The following is a 16,665-nucleotide window of genomic DNA, read 5'->3' on the forward strand; positions in this document are numbered from 1 at the left end:
TTGATGTTCTGCCAATTTTACCCCAAATGCTGATAGTTTCAATCTTCTTCTGCGGTTGAAGGCATAGACTTTCTCCTTCCACCTTTGCTTGCGAGACCCTCTCACTGGGTCTGAGGCCCCTGCGGGCCTGACACTCACAGACCACCCACCAACCAGGTCTTATGCCTGGAACGGGACTCCTCCCATTTAGCCACAGAGACAGTGCTCAGCCCATGCGGGCCCAGGGCCAGGACTGCGGTGACCGTCGCTCTCAGCGAGGTGACTCCGTCGCGTGTGCTCATGCCCAACATGCTATGTCAGACGTGTTAACCAGCCTCCTGCCAGGCTGGGCTTAAAACACCTTCATGAACCACGCAACCTGCACCCACTGATCTGCAGCTGAGCAGGGCCGGGCAGTCACACAACATTCACTCCATGACCCGCCGCCGGGTCTCACCTGCACTTACAAGGAGCCCCCATTCTGCAGAGCGCCTCGCCATCGTCCACGGGAAAGCTGCCGTGTTATTTCAAATGCAAAGTCAATCCAGTGCTAGAGCGTGGGGCCCGTGGAGGAGGGCAGGTGGACTTCATGATTTCAGGCGAGAGCACATTAAAAACAGAAACGATAAGAAGTTTCCAGTGACGATGGCAGGATTCTTCATGGGAACTGACTGGTGTTTTCCACCAACATTTCAGACAAATTGCACTTTCCCTCTTGTGGAAAATCCATGACGTTGTGCCAAGTGTCAGGACAGGTCTGAATTCTGGCCAGGAGCCTGTGCTTGAGGGCCCCGCCTTCTCCTGCCCGCCTGCCGGGCGCAGCTCCGGCTGGGCTGCGGGGCGCAGCGAGGAGATCGCGTGTAAAGCTTCTACCAAAGATCGTGAGGGCAGCAGTGGGCCCAGCGTTCCGGTTCCCAGCGGAGGCACGAGCGTGGCCGATGGTGCACTCGTCACACACGGACACGTCCCGATCCCCGACTCCCCAACTCCCACATCACCGGCTGCCCCTCCCACCCGTGCTCAGCCCTCCTGTGACACTGCTGCCCCGGCCCAGGTGCCGGCGGAGGGCCGCCCCATGTGTGGAGCATCCCCAGTGGTCCCTGTGGTTAACTCCCGGCAGGTCTGAAGGCCCACCCGTCTCCTCCACTAGAAGGGCCATCCGCCGCCACTGCAGCCCCACCCGGCAGCTCCGCACTCACCCTGGGGCCTTGACTGGAAACACAGATGCCCGAAGGGCGCGCACACAGAGCCCGCTCTGGGCTTGGAAAAGAGAGGGTCCCGCCGTCAGCGCTTACTGCGGCAGCGCACGTGGGAGCCTTAGCGTCACTCAGACCAGCGAACCGCCGCCCACCTCCTCCTCCCGGGAGCCGACTCACCAAGACGGGCACACGCACTTAGGGAACAGACGACAGACCCCACAGAGAGCTCCAAGTGCTAGCCAGGGCAGGGCGGAGTCCCTCCAGGCGAACATCTTCACTCCCAGGACAACGCAGACACGCCCGCACACCGGCACACCGAGGCTTACACACCTTCAAAGGACGTCTGTTTCTGAAAGTGTTGCTGATGAGCAACAAGGAGTGTATTCTAACGACCCAGTCGATCTCACGCATCTGCACGGTGCTCTGCGGAGCCTGCTGCTGAGACCGGAGGGCTGCGCCATGCGCTCCCTACGGGCCGCGGCCCAGACAGGGCAGGCAGAGCCCCGCCTTCGCCGCGTCTTTCTGCTCTGAGTGGAGCCCACTTCTGTGTACAGAAGAGGTTAGAATCCCACTGACTTGTGAACACAGATGGGATCACGAACCATGACGGGCAAGGTGCACTCGGGAATGACAGAGACACGCTCACGACGGGGCCTCCACGTGTCTTCCTTGGGGTGAGCCCGGATGTGTATCACCGCTGCAGAAACAGGCCCCTGGCTCCCCAGACAGTCCCTGCAGAGAAGGAGCATTTAGACAAGGCCGCAGCCGCTGACTCATGTCACTGTTAGGAGCTGGCAGAAGCCTCTTCTGTTAGTTTTGCCGTTGAAATCCCTCATTGAAAATGATTTTAAAAGCACCAAAGACACACATGTGTTGGGTTCTAGTCCTCTCAACCAGGACAGGGAGCACGTGCTTAAAAGAAACCCCCAAGGATCAGATGGTCACTGTGGCCAGAATAACTGCATTCAGCAATGAAAATCTGTGCACGGTGGGTTAGGAACTATTAGTGTGCTTAGGTCCGTAACGTGGAGGCAAAGAAAGGAAGGACAGAAACGGAAGCAAAAACGAGCGCAGGAGCCACACCCTGTGTTCCGTCTGCTCGGCTGTTCCCGGGAACTTGTGTTACAAGAGTTTGCTCCTGTTGCAGGAAGGGCCGGGGCCAGCGGTCTGAACCAGCTGCGGCCCTTCCTCTAACTTCTGCCTCAGAAAGTTCCATCGAACCGGAAAGGGCGTGAAAGACCAATCTTAGTCTCAGGAAGAGAGCAAGGATAATCTTATTTTCTCCAGTTTTACTGTGACAAGGATGTGGAGCGAAGGGAACCCTCGTGCACGGTTGGGGGGACATAAAATGGTGCAGCTGCTGTGGAAAACAGTGTGGGGTTCCTAAGTAAAATTAGAAACAGAACCGCCTTATGATCCAGGAATCCACTTCTGGGCAGTTATCCTAAAGAAGTCAAACCACTGCGTCAAAGGGCCACCTGCGACACAGGGACACCCACGTGGCTGCCTCTGCTGCATGGTTAAGAAACGTGAGAGACGTACCAACTGCGTTCCAGCCTCCAAAGCTCCTGCCACCTGTGCCGACGGGGCGGAAACCCGGAGCACATAATGCAACGTGGAAGAATGAATGCCCTTTAGAGGCCCAGCTGCTTCAGCTGGTCACATGGCACCTTTTCCGGCACTTCCTTGGTCCAGCCATGACACAGGGGTGCCCCCAGCCCCTGAGAGAAAACTGTAACAGTAAGAAATCCAGAGTGGCTGCTCCACAACGAGGCACGGATTTCAGCCTCAACGTGGGACAAAGGATAGAAGCCTTCTACGGCACATGGGTCAAGTCAAGGTTAGTATGAAAGTCACTGTGACTTGTTCTGTATGAAGTTGCTTATTGTGTAATTATTTGATAACTGTTCCCTCCCAGCACCTTCCCTGATGGATTGTAGGTGTATTTTTCCTGGTGTTTACTATACACTTTCCACAGAGCAGATGTTTAAAACTACCTGCTGGGAGAGCGAGTGAATAAATGAGCAGCTCGAAGAAAGAGAGGACGCGCCCAAGACCGGGTGTGAGGCACAGATGGCGTGACGCTCACCTGCACCTGGCCAGGCAGAGGCGGCAGAGGCAAGCAAGGCTGCACACGCTTCAGGCAGCGTCACGTCAGATAAGAAACCGAACACTGTTTAGTGAACTGCAGGGGGAAATTTTAAAGGGGCGACAAACCCACAGGGAAGAATTACCAAGATTCACAAATACAGGGGATGGGTTTTCTTAAGACGTGTTGGGTAGTTGGCTTGGGACGGGTGAGCCGGGGGCCAGGTACAGGGGACACGGAGCGGACCTCCCAGGGGCACCGACGTCGGCTGCAAGCACCAGAAAGCCCCAAATAACAGCAGCGGGGACCACGCGGCAGATGCGCCTGGATTACTGACCAGCTTCTCCAGGTCCTGGAGGAGAACACGCCGTTCCCTGAACTCCTGCATCAGAGTTGCAGCCCCGTGCCTTCTCTTCGCAGCCACCAGCGCCCTCACAGGGGAGGCAAGTTTCCCAGACACCATCCCACGGGGCAGGGGCAGGAGGGGTATCGGCCGCTGCTGAAGACTTTCCTCCCTTCTGTCCACCATCCATCATTCACCCCCCCCCACGCCAATCACCCACCCATCAACCATCCCTCCACTTGTCCGCGTGTCTGTCCACCTGTCTGTTCATCTGCCCACCTGTCCGTCTGCCCACCCATCATTTACCTCTGTCCATCTATCCTTCCCTTTGTCCCGCCCGCCCCCCCCAGAAAGATTTAAGGCTGTTGTTTTTCATGCCAAGTCTTTTTTGTGACTCAAAAGCTTACTTTCATTTTCTGATGTTTTAGAGAATAAAACTTTTCCCAGAATGTCTTTCTTCCCATTCTACCCTCTCATTTTTTTTCTTCCCTTTTATCTTGCAAATCCCAGAGAAAAGCAGATTACTGAAATGGGAGGCCTGGACGGTGCGGAGGAAAACAATTCCAGCTCCAAAGCCCAGGGAGCCTGAGCAGGGATCCGACCTCTCCTCCTGAGCGTGAGCGGGGCTGTGTCAGTCTGTCCCTCCTTTGTCCTCCACAATCAGCCTAGTTATCTGGTCGCCCATCAGAGCTTCTCTGAGCCATAATACCTTCAACCGCTTTTCCTCCATTTGTTCTCATTGTTTTGTTTGTAACCTAAATTCCTAAAATAAACAAATTTCTAGTCTATCAGTCTATCAAATGCTTGTAGGTCATTTGGAGCAAACAAGAGCGAGCAAGAGAATGATCAAGAAGGAGCAAAGGGCTGGGCGTTGAAGGTCACGGCATGACCTTGAGCAGGCTGATCCAGCCCCGTGTTAGCTCTGAGTCCGAGTCCTGTCCCCGCTCCTTGTCCCCAGCGCTGTGCGCACTCCCGGTTCTCCTCGCCTGCTCCCGTGTCCACCTCCTCCTTCACCCCGTCTACATACTTGGAACCCGCTGTCACAGAAAGCGCTGCCGTTCCACTTCACTCACTGGTTGTTCTTCTTGTTAATTTTTAACTGAAAAGAGCTTGGTTTTTTTTGTTTGTTTTGTTTTGTCACTAGCATGGAACATGAGGTCTTTCTTCCCTTTTTTGCAATTAAGCAAATAGCTATTTATGTCATTCTGGGTATTACAACTGTCTGGCAGTTCCCATGTTAAACACTAGGGGAAAACTCCATCCATCAGAGCCTGGTAAGTGTAACGAAAATATATAGACCCTCAGATCCAGGAGGAGGAGGGGGGCGTAGGGAAACAGAAGTCTTTGCTAATCAACTCTCAGTCCTGTCACCGAACACGCCTCGGACACTTCCTCACACGTCACACGACTGGCTAGGGAACGGACGGGCTGAGTCACCTGCTCGGCCCCTTCCAGCTCCGTGAGCCCTGATGGAAGACACATGGCACAGACCTGCACGGGCGAGGACTCTGCACCTGGGAGCAAAAACAGTTCCCAGAGCTTTTTACTGAGGCCACCATCCGGCAGACGAGAGTCCACCGGCCTGGGTCAGGAGCCCTTGCTGGCCTGGGGGGCGCGAGGGGAGCACAGGTGGGAAGGGGTTCCCGGGCTTCAGCACCGGGAACTGGCGCACATGCCCACACGTCACAAGCCACGGGTTTCTCCTGCGGAACAACCCACGTGCTGAGGGCCGTGCTGGGCAGAGAAGGGGTTGTGGGGGCCGGCCTCAAGTGCCAAGGGAAGTGCGAGATGTCCTCACTCAGCCCCTGCTGCCCAGGGCGGGGAGTCCCTGAAGCTGCTGCCCCCAGGAAGGTCAATAGGACGAATCCCAATAAACACCCCCCCCCACTGGATTAGCAGACAAAACGGTTTCTATGGCAACGACTGGACAGAAGAGGTGCTTGCGTTCGGCATTAATCGGGCCTCTTCCCCAGTCTCCTTGGAGTCGTTCTGTGAACACAAGGGCTCTAAGGCTCTCTCCGCAGAGGCGTCCTTTGAAATTCCATCCAGTGTGTGTTGACGCTGAACCAATTAGCACGGAGGGAACTGGGTGGGTCGCAGGGAACGGGAGAGACCGTGTTTACCAATTAGTTTTTTTATAATGCAAATGTGGCGCAGCTTGCAGCAGGGGTACCAGCGAGCTGCCTGCGCAGGAAACTGTTAATTGCATCTTTGGAGCCGAAGCTACAAGGTGAAACTAATCACACAGACGAAGACGGAGCTTCCCCACCTACAGAGCTCTGCCCGGATGTCACTGATCTGTGCAAAAACGGCCCCCACACGTCTGCGCAGGAGAGGGAAACGCAGCCCTCGGTGTCGCCATTCGGATTCTAAAGGGGGAAAGTGCGTATTTGTGGGGATCAATATAAAGAATAATTTTCACTTAAATCAGATTAGTCATGTTAACAAACACTCTCGCAAATGGCAGGATAGTGCTTCTCGAAATACATTTTTTTCGCTTTAGATGCTAAGAAGGTGCATGCGCCAACCAGCGCGCGCGCTTCCTGACGAGGGCGGCGCACTCTGAACGCGCCTGTGAGAGAACAGAGGGTCACGACGATTAGCCACAGTTTGTTTTCCCGACTAGAAACATCACACAAAGCGACGTCCTCCATCCAGGGGACGAGAGGCTGCGTTTCTGGGTCTGGGCCAGGCGGCCTGGCGGGGACAGGGTTGGGACCACCCAGGAGTGGGCAGGACTGGGGCGCAGGGCACAGAGGGGCCTGGCCTCGGTCTTGCAGCTTCGCTGGAAGAAACAGGACACCTCTAGTCACAGAGCCCAGGGCTGCACCTGCAGAGCCGCCCAGGTGGGGGTGTGGCCACGCGGGGGCAGGTTTGGTTTTAACGCCCCCACAAGCATTTACGCTCTTTCCGTTTCTGTATTAATGGCCCCAATTCTGCTGAAATTCATGTTAAAACACATGGACAGTGATTGAGGAGCAAGCTGGCTGCCATGGAAAGCGCTGGGTGAGATGGGCAGGGAGCCCCTCGTGGCTCTGGGCAAATCTTTGCCGGACCCTCTGGGAGCGTCTCTCTAACAAGCCTGTCATTCACCGGGCATTTCAGGCTGGTGGCCTAGGACGTTGGCTGCTCAGCTGAAAGAACATGGGCTTTGTGCTGCAGACCCTGGGGGCGGTTCACAGCCGCTCGAGCTGGGGTCACGAGTCCCTGCTCCTGTCCCTGTCCATTCCCACCCTGCCCCCCAGTTTATGGAGGTGCAGTTGACAAACAACACTGCGATGCATCTGAAGTGTGCAGCGTGACGCTGGGAAACGCTGCCTGCAACAGGAGTCCCGTCATGGCAGGGAGTGCACCCCTACCTGGGAGAGTCGCCCCGTTTTCTCTTGCTTGGTGACAATGGTTGAGCTCTCTGAGCCCATTCCAAGTGCAGAGCACAGTGTCACCGACCCTCATGTGCAGGCTGTGCACCAGTCCTCTCACATGCGGACGCCTGCTCATCTGGGGATGGCCACACGTGCCTCTCCCTGCGCCGCGGGAGGGGCTGCCTGGCTGAGGGGCAGGGCTGCCGAGGTCAGGCCCGTGTGGGGCCATGGTCAAGCTGCTTTGGAGGCACCGTCTGCATGGTGTGGTGGCTGCTGATGCGGCTGCCAAGGCCCCGTGCCCACCTGGCCCGCGCTCTGAGGGTCCCGCAGAAGTCGGCTCTCAAAGGGAATGAGGGACGGAGACGGCGGTGGAGGACTTTGACGCCAGGTCTGGTCCGAGGCCACAGCGGAGCCGCAGGCCACGGGGCTCAGGATGGCACGTGACCCCCTTCCCCTCCTGCTGCACCTGGGGGGCGGCGCAGCCCCTTCCCCTCACCCCCTCCCTAGGCCCAGGTTCACAGGAAGATGGCTCCTCCACTGACCTCTGGCCGGATGGCTCCCAGGGCCTGGAGCGACCTTCCTGCTGGGGAAGGTGACAGCCTGGCTGCACTTCTGCCCCTCGGCCACCACTTTGCCGAGACACTTTCCTCAGAAACACGCCCTCCAGGCTCCTGCTTTTCTTCGAACTTCCTCCAGGCTGCTGACATCCTGGCTTCCTGGTTTCAATGCCTGCGTTTACTTTGTTAGAGCACAGCAGGTATGAGGAAAGAGCTGGATGTAACTCAAGCCTCGGTAATTACGTGGAAAACGAGCTGAGAAGCCTCAGTGAGGACAGGGAGTGAGAAGGGAGAGGAGGAGGGTCCGGATCGTGGCAGACAGCCCACCCTTCTGCCCGGGGCCAGAACCTCGGTCCACAGTGCTGGCGAGAACGTCTGACGTGTGTACATCGGGAAAGAGCGTATCAGGGAGTCCTTGAAGCGGACAGACAGAAGGATATACGCTGGTTATTGGTGTAGAATGTAGAGTCCCCCCACCCACTTTGTTCTACTCTGCCGTGCTCACTCAGCTTCTGTCCTGAGCTCAGCCCTGGGCTGGGTCCCTGCGTCCCACCTGGGCACGGCAGGACTAGAACGTGCCCTCCGCTGGCCTCTCCCTGCACAGACGGCACAGGCGAGGGGACCCGGACCCCCGGCCTTGGTGTTGCCCTGGCAGGAAGGGTTTCCCACTTTGAGCAGGGAACTCGCATCCAGCAGGGGATGCTGTTACAAATAACTAGCCTGTCACAGAAATAGGGCTGGGTCAGCGTCCTTGTAGCCCTGGATGTGTCCCCACCCCGGGGTCAGAGGGGTCCAAGTCCCCAGGGCACCGGTGGCTCTGCTCACCTCCTGCAGCCACCAGGTCCCTGTGGGGGCACTTGGGGCCTATTCTGGTTTGAGGAAGGATGGGTCCCACCTGAGGCTGAAGCCACAGACACGCCTGTTAGGGTGGTAAGATCATCACTCAGAACAGGGATGTTTGTGCCAAATGCCGCCACTGGGGATGAAAGCATCACATGAATGAGTGAGAAAAGAGGGCTTTAAGGTGCTTTATGTTTGTTTTTAAACGGGAAAAATATAACAGCAGTGCACACTCAGGAATTGGGAGATGAACCCTTCCTCTGATTTAAGAAAACAAATGAAGGACGAGTGAAGGATGTTTTCCAGGAGTGGCTTTCTCCCTGCACTTCCAAATGGTGTTTTAATCCTCCACGCACACTGCTCGTCGCTTGATGAAAAAGAAACCAACCAAGGAAAGGCTGGGAGCCACTCCCAGGGACAGCCAGGAAAGCGACCTGCATCGCGCGGGACGCTGGCTTCTGTGCGGTATTTAAGGGGCGCTAATTATCGCCGGAGCAGAACTGCAGACAGGGAGGCCGGCTTTGAAGCCACAGCTCTGAACGCGCGGAGGCCTTTGAAGTGTCTGTTCCCTTCGTGCCTCGTCCTGACGCGGGAGGCACTGCAGCAGCCCAGCTCCCCGCTTCCAGGGGCCTTTGGGTGTTGTCTCCCCGTGACGAGCAGTAGGGCCACCCATCCCGAGGCTGCTACGGGGCCTCTGGTCGCTTCAGACACATGACCCCGGGCGGGCAGGGCTCCCAGGGTCGATGCAGAGATGTGTGTGTGTCCTGGAGGCTTCAGGGGTGGGAGAGTGTGCTGTGACACCCACACAGCCACACCCCGAGGAAGCGAGTCCCCTGCTGGCTTCGGCGGCCCCTGGAGACAGCCCAGGACTCAACACGGTGGACATGTCTGCAGCGGGCGCCCACACCATCGTCCACGGGACAAGGGTCCCCTGGGCCCACCTGGACACAGGCAAGAAATCCGCTTTTGTGCCACATTGATCAGGCCACGTAACACGTGACTGTTCTCTGCTCCCAATGGGACTAATGAACGGACTTCTAATCCACCTACTTATAAACATATAAAATATAGCTCTACGAACTGTATGTTTTCATTCTTCTTAAAAATTCCTCACCGAAGGACATGTTCATTGATTCCAGAGAGAGGAAGGGGGAGCGAGGACCATCGATTGCCTGCCTCCCGTATGTGCCCTGACCAGAGACCAAACCCGCAACCTTTTAGGACACGGGGTGACGCTCCAACCCACAGTGCCGCCCAGCGGGGCCAACTGTGGCTTTTAAACAAGGCCCTGGGAATGTCTGTGGCTTAAATTTTTGACCCAAACAATCCTTTCCAAACTGTTATTGGGACATGGAGCGAGAAACACGACACAGGACTGTGGACAGGCAGGCCTGAGTGTCCCTGGGGCACTGGCCACGCAGCCAGGGGGCCGGAGCAACTCAATGTCCGCAGTCAGGGCCTCCAGGTGCCAGGGCGGCCTCAAAGGTAACGTCAGAGCCGTGATTATTTCTGGAGGAAACCAGTGAAAAATGAAGTTTGAAACGTTTCGATCCTGGGAGATGCTATGGAAGAGCAGGAAATCGGGGAATGAAGTTAGTGTAGTGGATCTGTGATGTTTGATGGATGCCATCCTAGTCCTGTATGTGTGCATGTGTGTGCATGCGTGTGTGCATATGTGCATGAGTGTATGACTCAAAATGCTGCCTGGAGGAAGCCAGTACAAATCAAATCAAAGGAGGAAAGTCTGCCAAGATCAGGTAGGAAAAATAGGCTGTGGAACTGTGAGCCCTGGGCACGGAAGTCTGGGGCTTGGCAGGCGCGCCGCCCAGCAGACAGGCGCCTGGGCACAGCCGGGCCGGGAGCGGCTGGGCTGTGAGTGCCCGGCCTCGCGGGCCTGCGATGCCCAGACCCAGGCGGCCGCCCCAGGCCGGCGCGGAGCAGCCACTGAAAACCCTCCTCTGGCTCTGCTGCTCCCTGCCTGTCGGTTGCCATGGGGACGGGTGTGTGTGGGGCTCCCAGAAGGAGGCTCTGACAGGCATCGCGTCCTCTCCGCGCAGACAGCGCTGTGCGGGCGGAGGAGGGCGGCGGGTGGGGGGGACCCTGCTCCCCTGGCCTCGAGGTCGCACGGCGCCTCCCTCAGGTGTCACCTTGAAGCAACGTCTTTAAAAGCTGTGCTGTCGCCCACGGCCCTGTGTTCAAAAGGAGCTGCCTCCTCTGTGGGCACAAAGGCGCTAGGAGCATATGCTAAGGTGACGAGGGCGGCAGGAATGCCGTTCACGCGCAGTCATGATGATGGCCGTGGAAACAGTCACGTCCCCAGTGTCTTGGAAGGACTGAGGCTGCACACGCCCACTAAGCAGAAGAGCTAAGGGGCCACGCAGCCGGGGTGACTTCTGTGTCACCGTGAGGCCTCCCTCTGTGGCCCACACTGGACGTCTGTCTCAAAGCTCCCCCAGGTGAGAGCCGGCCTCCCCCGCACTCACAGGCCCGTGTCCGATGTCCCACCCTGAGCCGGTGTCCGCAGGGGACAGCACAGGAGGGAGCCCCCTTCACGCAGACAAGCTGGTGTGTAAACTGTGAAACCCGGACGGCAGCGCAGGGAGAGGAGACCGGCTGCCTCTGCGGGTCAGGGGTGGGGTGGGGGCAGGACTCTGGGGCCAGAGCTGCTGTTGGAGACAACGCCGAGAATGTCCCCCAAAACCCGCAGGGAAGCAGGGCAGCCCGCGTGGAGCCCAGAGGCTGCGATTCGAGGCGGGTCACTGCTGCCGGGGGCCAGCGGGAGGCGGGCGTGGAGGAAGAGCCGTGTCATCAAACCCACCACGTGGGAACACGCCCGTGGCGCCGGGGGAGGCCGTGGTGGGAGCAGCCTGGCCTGGCACCTTGGGTGGCGCGGAAGGGAGGGGAGCAAATGCTGTCTCGGGGCAACTGACCACATCTTCCCTGAAGGGGAAATGCAAACAGCCATCAGAAACATCCTGCTTCAGCACAAACCACCAAGGGAACGACCAGGAAAAGGGGGCGTTGCTGTCCTGCCCGGGACAACGCGATGACCGGGCACGAAGATGAGAAGGTTCTGCCCGTGTTCTGCATGTGGGACAACCCAGCGGGAGCCTCCATGCCAACACTGGCCGCTGCGGGTCCGCCGACACCTCACGTTCCTGCCCCAACCTGTAAGGCAGCCGATTTCCAGGAAAGGGTCATCCCAGGAACAGAGAGGTCCTGGGCCACGGGACCGGCCGCTGCTGGCAGCCTTGGTACCTCCGCTGCATGACGCTGGGCGGGGGCTCAGAGCTATGTGCCTGGTCACTGGGTTCTGTACCATTTTGTATAAAGTTAGCAAAACAAATGCCCTATTGATTCCACCTGCACGAGACGTGTGCAGCTCAGCGTCATGCGGCCCCCGAGGGACCACGGGCAGTCCGCTGCTGGGTCTGCAGGGCTGCACGCAACACCCGCCGCGTTCCAACAGGAGCTGGGGACATGTGACGGCCCCTCCGCGGCCCCCCAGGCGGGTCTGCCCACGAGACAGTCGGGCAGGCTGCACCCATACTATTGAAATCCACGTCACCTTGTAAAGTGAGAAACCAGAAAGAAACTCCTTTTGAGTTCAAAATTCTTCCTGGTGGGCATGTGTGGAAGCTGACCCCTCCCATGGACACTGCCCTCAGCAAGGTCACCTCCCTCCGTGGCTCCAGACATCCCCACCAGGCAGATGTGGTCCTGGCGCCGCTGCTCTGGGGTATTTCTATGGCCCCCAGATAAGATACAATTGTCACAACTTATTCTGCAGGATCCTCTCCTTGCACAGCATCACGTACATTCCTAACATCTTAAACTTATTCAGAACATAAGAGGAACTGATTTTTAACTGTGTGTGTATGTCATCGATTCTTCACACGCTGCCGTGCGCCGCTGTGACAGTTACGACAAACACACGGGTGTCACTGAGCAAACCTAGGCGTCCGGAAAGCTGTTAGGACGCGCATCCGTCTCACGTCTGTCCCCCCGGAGCCGTACACAGCGCACGCACGCGACCCTGGAGGGAGATTTCCGGTCGTCGCCCCCCCTTCCCAGGGAAGCAACAGCATCAAGGGAAGGCCACGTCATCGTGGTTTAAAAAGGCTTCACCTCCTGTTGGCTCCTTCCCAGCATCCTGAGCAAACCCCACCCCGAGCGCCCGGCCTCCCAGCACAGGGACAAACCCCGAGAGTGTATCGCCCACGTGAGGACCCAGGACGGGAACCGGGTGTTGTGCGGCGAAGGGAACAGCCGAGCCCGGGGGCAGAGCCGCGCCCAGTGTTTGAGTGAAACGTGCGCCCACTCTGGAGGGACCCAGCCTCTGTGAGCCCCCGGAGCCCGCGCACGAGGAGGTGCGGCCGCACAGGGAGGCCGGTGAGCCGGCTCCCCGAGTGCAGACCCGTCAGGCTTCCTGAGGGCAGGCGACTTTGCAACAAGTTCTCTTGAACCCAAAACACGTGGCCCCCAAAATCAACCCTTTTAGCAAGTCAGTCACGAAGGGCAACGAGAGTCCCTGCTGGCAGAATCCAGCTGCGACCAGAACAGACCAGAGCCAGTTCCCCGCGGGCCCATTCTCTGGACGGAGACCGAGCTCACGGTGCCACACGCGCACGTCCCCTGAAGGAGAACTAAGCATCCTCTCGGAATCAACCAGAACGTTCTGGGTCAGGGAGCGCGCCCCACACGTGACCACACAGCACGGCTGTCACCGCTGCCCTGCCGTGCCCGGGCCAGCAGAGCGCCACACCCAGGTGCTGGGACGCGCCCCCGGTTCCTCCCGAGGCAGGAAGGCCGCGCGGCACGTTCACAGAGCTGTCCGGGAGCTGAAACCAGCCCCTGGAGGACGGGCCGGCCGGCCCAGCGGCTCTGCCTGACAGCGACGCCCTCGGCTGGTCCCAGCTCTGCGAGGGGCACTGACGGGAGCGGGGCCCCAATCACGAGCCACGATCAAGTCCCTTGCTTCTGCTGAAACCCCGCTCCTGCATTATGTTCAGGTGTCACAGACAGGACTGAGGCCAGAGCCTGTCACCTGGTATCAAACAGGAAACCAGAGGCAAGACCGCGCTGGACCGCCCACACCGGGCGCCGCCTCCGCACGCGGCTGTTCACCTCCGAGCACCGCACTGCTGTCCCCTGCAGCCATGCTAACGGACCCGCTACCAGCCCACTGCCTCCCCACACACAGCGGGGTACCAGGGACTTTTCGTCCTTTCTGCCCCCTTCCAGGGGTGCGTGTGCGTGCACATGTGTGTGCATGGGTGTTCTGTCAAAACGGCTTTACCTGCTGCCTTTGCCACATCTGTTGTCGTCACGTTCTGGACGTTGGCGCTCACTCTGAAGGTCACTGCCGGTCCCAGGACACTGGAAGAGATCATGCAGAAGGGCGTCAGGGGAGCCTCCCAGACACGAGTACCCAGGGCCACCGCGTCCCAAGCATGACCTCCGCCAGGTCTCCATGTCCCACACGGGCACCCAGGACCACCGCGCCCTAAGTGTGAGTGCGTCCTTGACACTGAGACTCTTTGTTTCCATTTCCCAGCAATTCTATTGTGAGGCTCTGCTTTCCTGGGACCCACGCAGGGCTCCTGTGAAAAATTCAGTCGCAACAGCCCCACCACAACAAGCAGATGTTCTTGCAAAGGAAGAGAATTGTTATGGAAACAGATTTCAGTATTTGGTTCCCAAGGGGGCAGAATGGATCAAACGTAGAGAGGGAAGAGACGGGCATTTTAAACATCTTTTTGACAGCAACCATTTAAAAAACTCATCAAAGTTGTCAAGAAACATTCACTATAAAAATAACTGGTAGGGAATTGGCAGATAGGAACTACTCAAGATCCAAAGCTTTTAAACACTATATTGAATATGATTTTGAGAAACACATCATTTTCTTTAAACAATTGGATTCATGGGAAGACCTCACGCACTTTGGAAACATACATTACACGCGCAGCAATCTCAAAACGGGAATTCAGGGTCGGTTCTAAAGGCACACAAACCCCATCCACAGACAGCAGCGCTTCGCAGCCTGACCTCCTCAAACGTCCTGGGCAGGAAAGCCCCCGAGGACGCAGGACACGGGAGAGGACCCGCCCCAGGGGGGAGAGCAGCCCAGGAGGTGACTCCCAAGAGCCCGCTCCCCACAGCTGCTCCTCGAGCTCTGCCCACGCAGGTCCGGTAATCCAAGGCGCCGGGGTCCCACCCCGGTCAGCACTCTCTTGCCAAAATGGAGAGAGAATCCCCTTACTGTGTTTCTTGAAAGACCAGCTGGAATACTCAGAAGGAACCACACTGAACACCAGTGGCTAGAAGGGGCGGGGAGGGCCCTGCCCACGCTCCCCGCAGGGCACCGCGCACAGGCACCTGGTGACCAGCCGCCCGTCTGCTGCTGATTTCCGTGTCTGTGATAAAGCCATTTAAGAGGTACCAATAGAAATAAGAATGCTGCGTAGAAACGCATGTAAGAGCGAGAACCCACTGAGGGTGAGCCCGCGCTCAGGAAGCCTTACGTACACATTGGGAGGGCTGCCTCAGAAAGGGCGGACCCACGGCCTGGGGCCCAAGTCCCCGTGGAAAGAACCTGCCACCGGCCTGACCTCACCCCCCGCCTGCCTGCCTCCCCAGGGCGCACTGTTCCGGGACTGGACGAGCCCATGTCTGCTGGGGGCTCTGCGACCTCAGACCTTGGCGTCCTCCTGGGCACCTCGTGAGTTCTTGTGAGTTTAGGTGCCACTTCCACTCGTAACTCAGGGGCTTGGCCCTGTGTGCGGTTCCTCGCGGGGGTCTGCGCTCAGGTCCCCGGCCGCCAGCCCACTGTGCTGGCCCGAGTCGGCCCGCCACTGGTTTGCAGCTCTGCGCAGCAAGGTCGGTCCAGTCTGGGGACGTCCCTCTGCCTTCTCTGTCCACAGCACCGCGTTCTGCGTAGACTCCTGGGAAGTGCCAACGCCGCCCCATTCCGTCCTGGGTTCCTGCTGCAGAGGTTCCAGCCCAGCTCCCGCCCTGCTCCCCCAACCGCGGAGCCCAGAGGCACCGTCCTTGGACGGCCGCCCCGCTGACCCTCCAGCCCCGCTTGCTGGCGCTGCTGCTCACATAAGGTTGATGTCCCCTTGCCTCTGCAGGCCACTGTGCCCGAGGACACACAGCCAAACCCGCCTTCCGTTCCTGCCGGGAGCTCTCTGACCTACGGAGGGCGGCTTCTCTGGCCCTGCAGTGATGGCATTTCTGCCTCTGTCCCTGCACACAAACCTGCCACCACATCCCCGCCTCACCATGACCCTGGACTGTCCGCTGCCCGGAGGCCCCTTGGTCTGCCTCCCTGCCAGCCCTTGGACGGCACAGTTCCCCCGCTCCTCCACGGCCCTCCAAGTGCCTGACGCCAAGCATTTTGATTGCAGGTTAGTTATTTCACAGGCTCCCCGAAGCCTCTGTGGGCACAATGGGCTCTGAGGTCGCACTGTCTTCCTGCCAGGGCCTCCCACTCGGTGGCAGCGTCTCCCAAAGCAGGTGGAAGTCCCCACTGTCACGAGCAGCCCTCGCTGCTGCCCGGAGGCCACCGATCATGTCCCAGTCACAGGAACTCCGGTTCCCATGTTGTTCCTGGACATTCCTCATCTCCACTCCTTCCCCAGGTGCCCACGTTCCCTCCGAAGATGCGTGGACACCCTGGCCCTTCTTTGTCTGGAGCCTGCACACACCTGTGTTCTGGGCATGACTGCCACCCACTTGCCACCCCCAGTGGGACCAATGGACAGACAGACGCAGCACAATGGCCTTCCTCTCAGGACACTGTGTGCTACTGTCTTCCCGTTAGGGACACATGCTGACACCCCTGGAACAAGCCTGGTGCAGGGGAAGCCCCCTCTGAGCATCAGCTTTCCCGTCGCTGAGACTCAGCAGCACCCAGCCCTGGGCACATGTGATTTCTAGACGGGTCGGCACAGCCTTTCGTCATGTGACCACGGACACGCTCACTCTCTAACACCTGCTGCACCTGCCTCAACACGCAATGATGTGAAGTCTCTGTGCCCAAGTCTGCATGTGGTGCCCGCTCCGCAGCCTCAGTGTATCCCGCTGTAAGGTGGAGACGCGTGTCCCGACCCTGGAGGCCTGGCTCTCCTGTGACAAGTTGCCGTGCGAGATCAATGCCCCGTGACACAGGTGCCACCGGGCAGAGGGCCGAGAGGAGGGCAGAGGCTGAGCGGGGACCACAGCCCTCGTCCCGGGGAGCTCAGAGACCAGCCCTGCCCGCTGTCTGGCCCCAGTGGCACCAGGTGCATGA

The 16,665-nt window shown here is 58.5% G+C and overlaps 1 protein-coding gene across 1 annotated transcript in view; it reads right to left on the reverse strand.

Moving 5' to 3' along the window:
• PTPRN2 (protein tyrosine phosphatase receptor type N2) overlaps positions 1-16,665 on the reverse strand; it is a 367,694-nt gene that overhangs the window by 163,042 nt on the left and 187,987 nt on the right. The window contains exon 11 of the mRNA XM_090287741.1: positions 13,669-13,748. Within this exon, the coding sequence (XP_090143867.1) occupies positions 13,669-13,748 (80 nt within the window). The remainder of the gene's footprint in view (positions 1-13,668; positions 13,749-16,665) is intronic.

This window comes from Furipterus horrens, unplaced genomic scaffold (genome assembly GCF_987537825.1).
Source record: "Furipterus horrens unplaced genomic scaffold, mFurHor1.1.pri manual_scaffold_9, whole genome shotgun sequence".
Classification (NCBI taxonomy): domain Eukaryota; kingdom Metazoa; phylum Chordata; class Mammalia; order Chiroptera; family Furipteridae; genus Furipterus; species Furipterus horrens.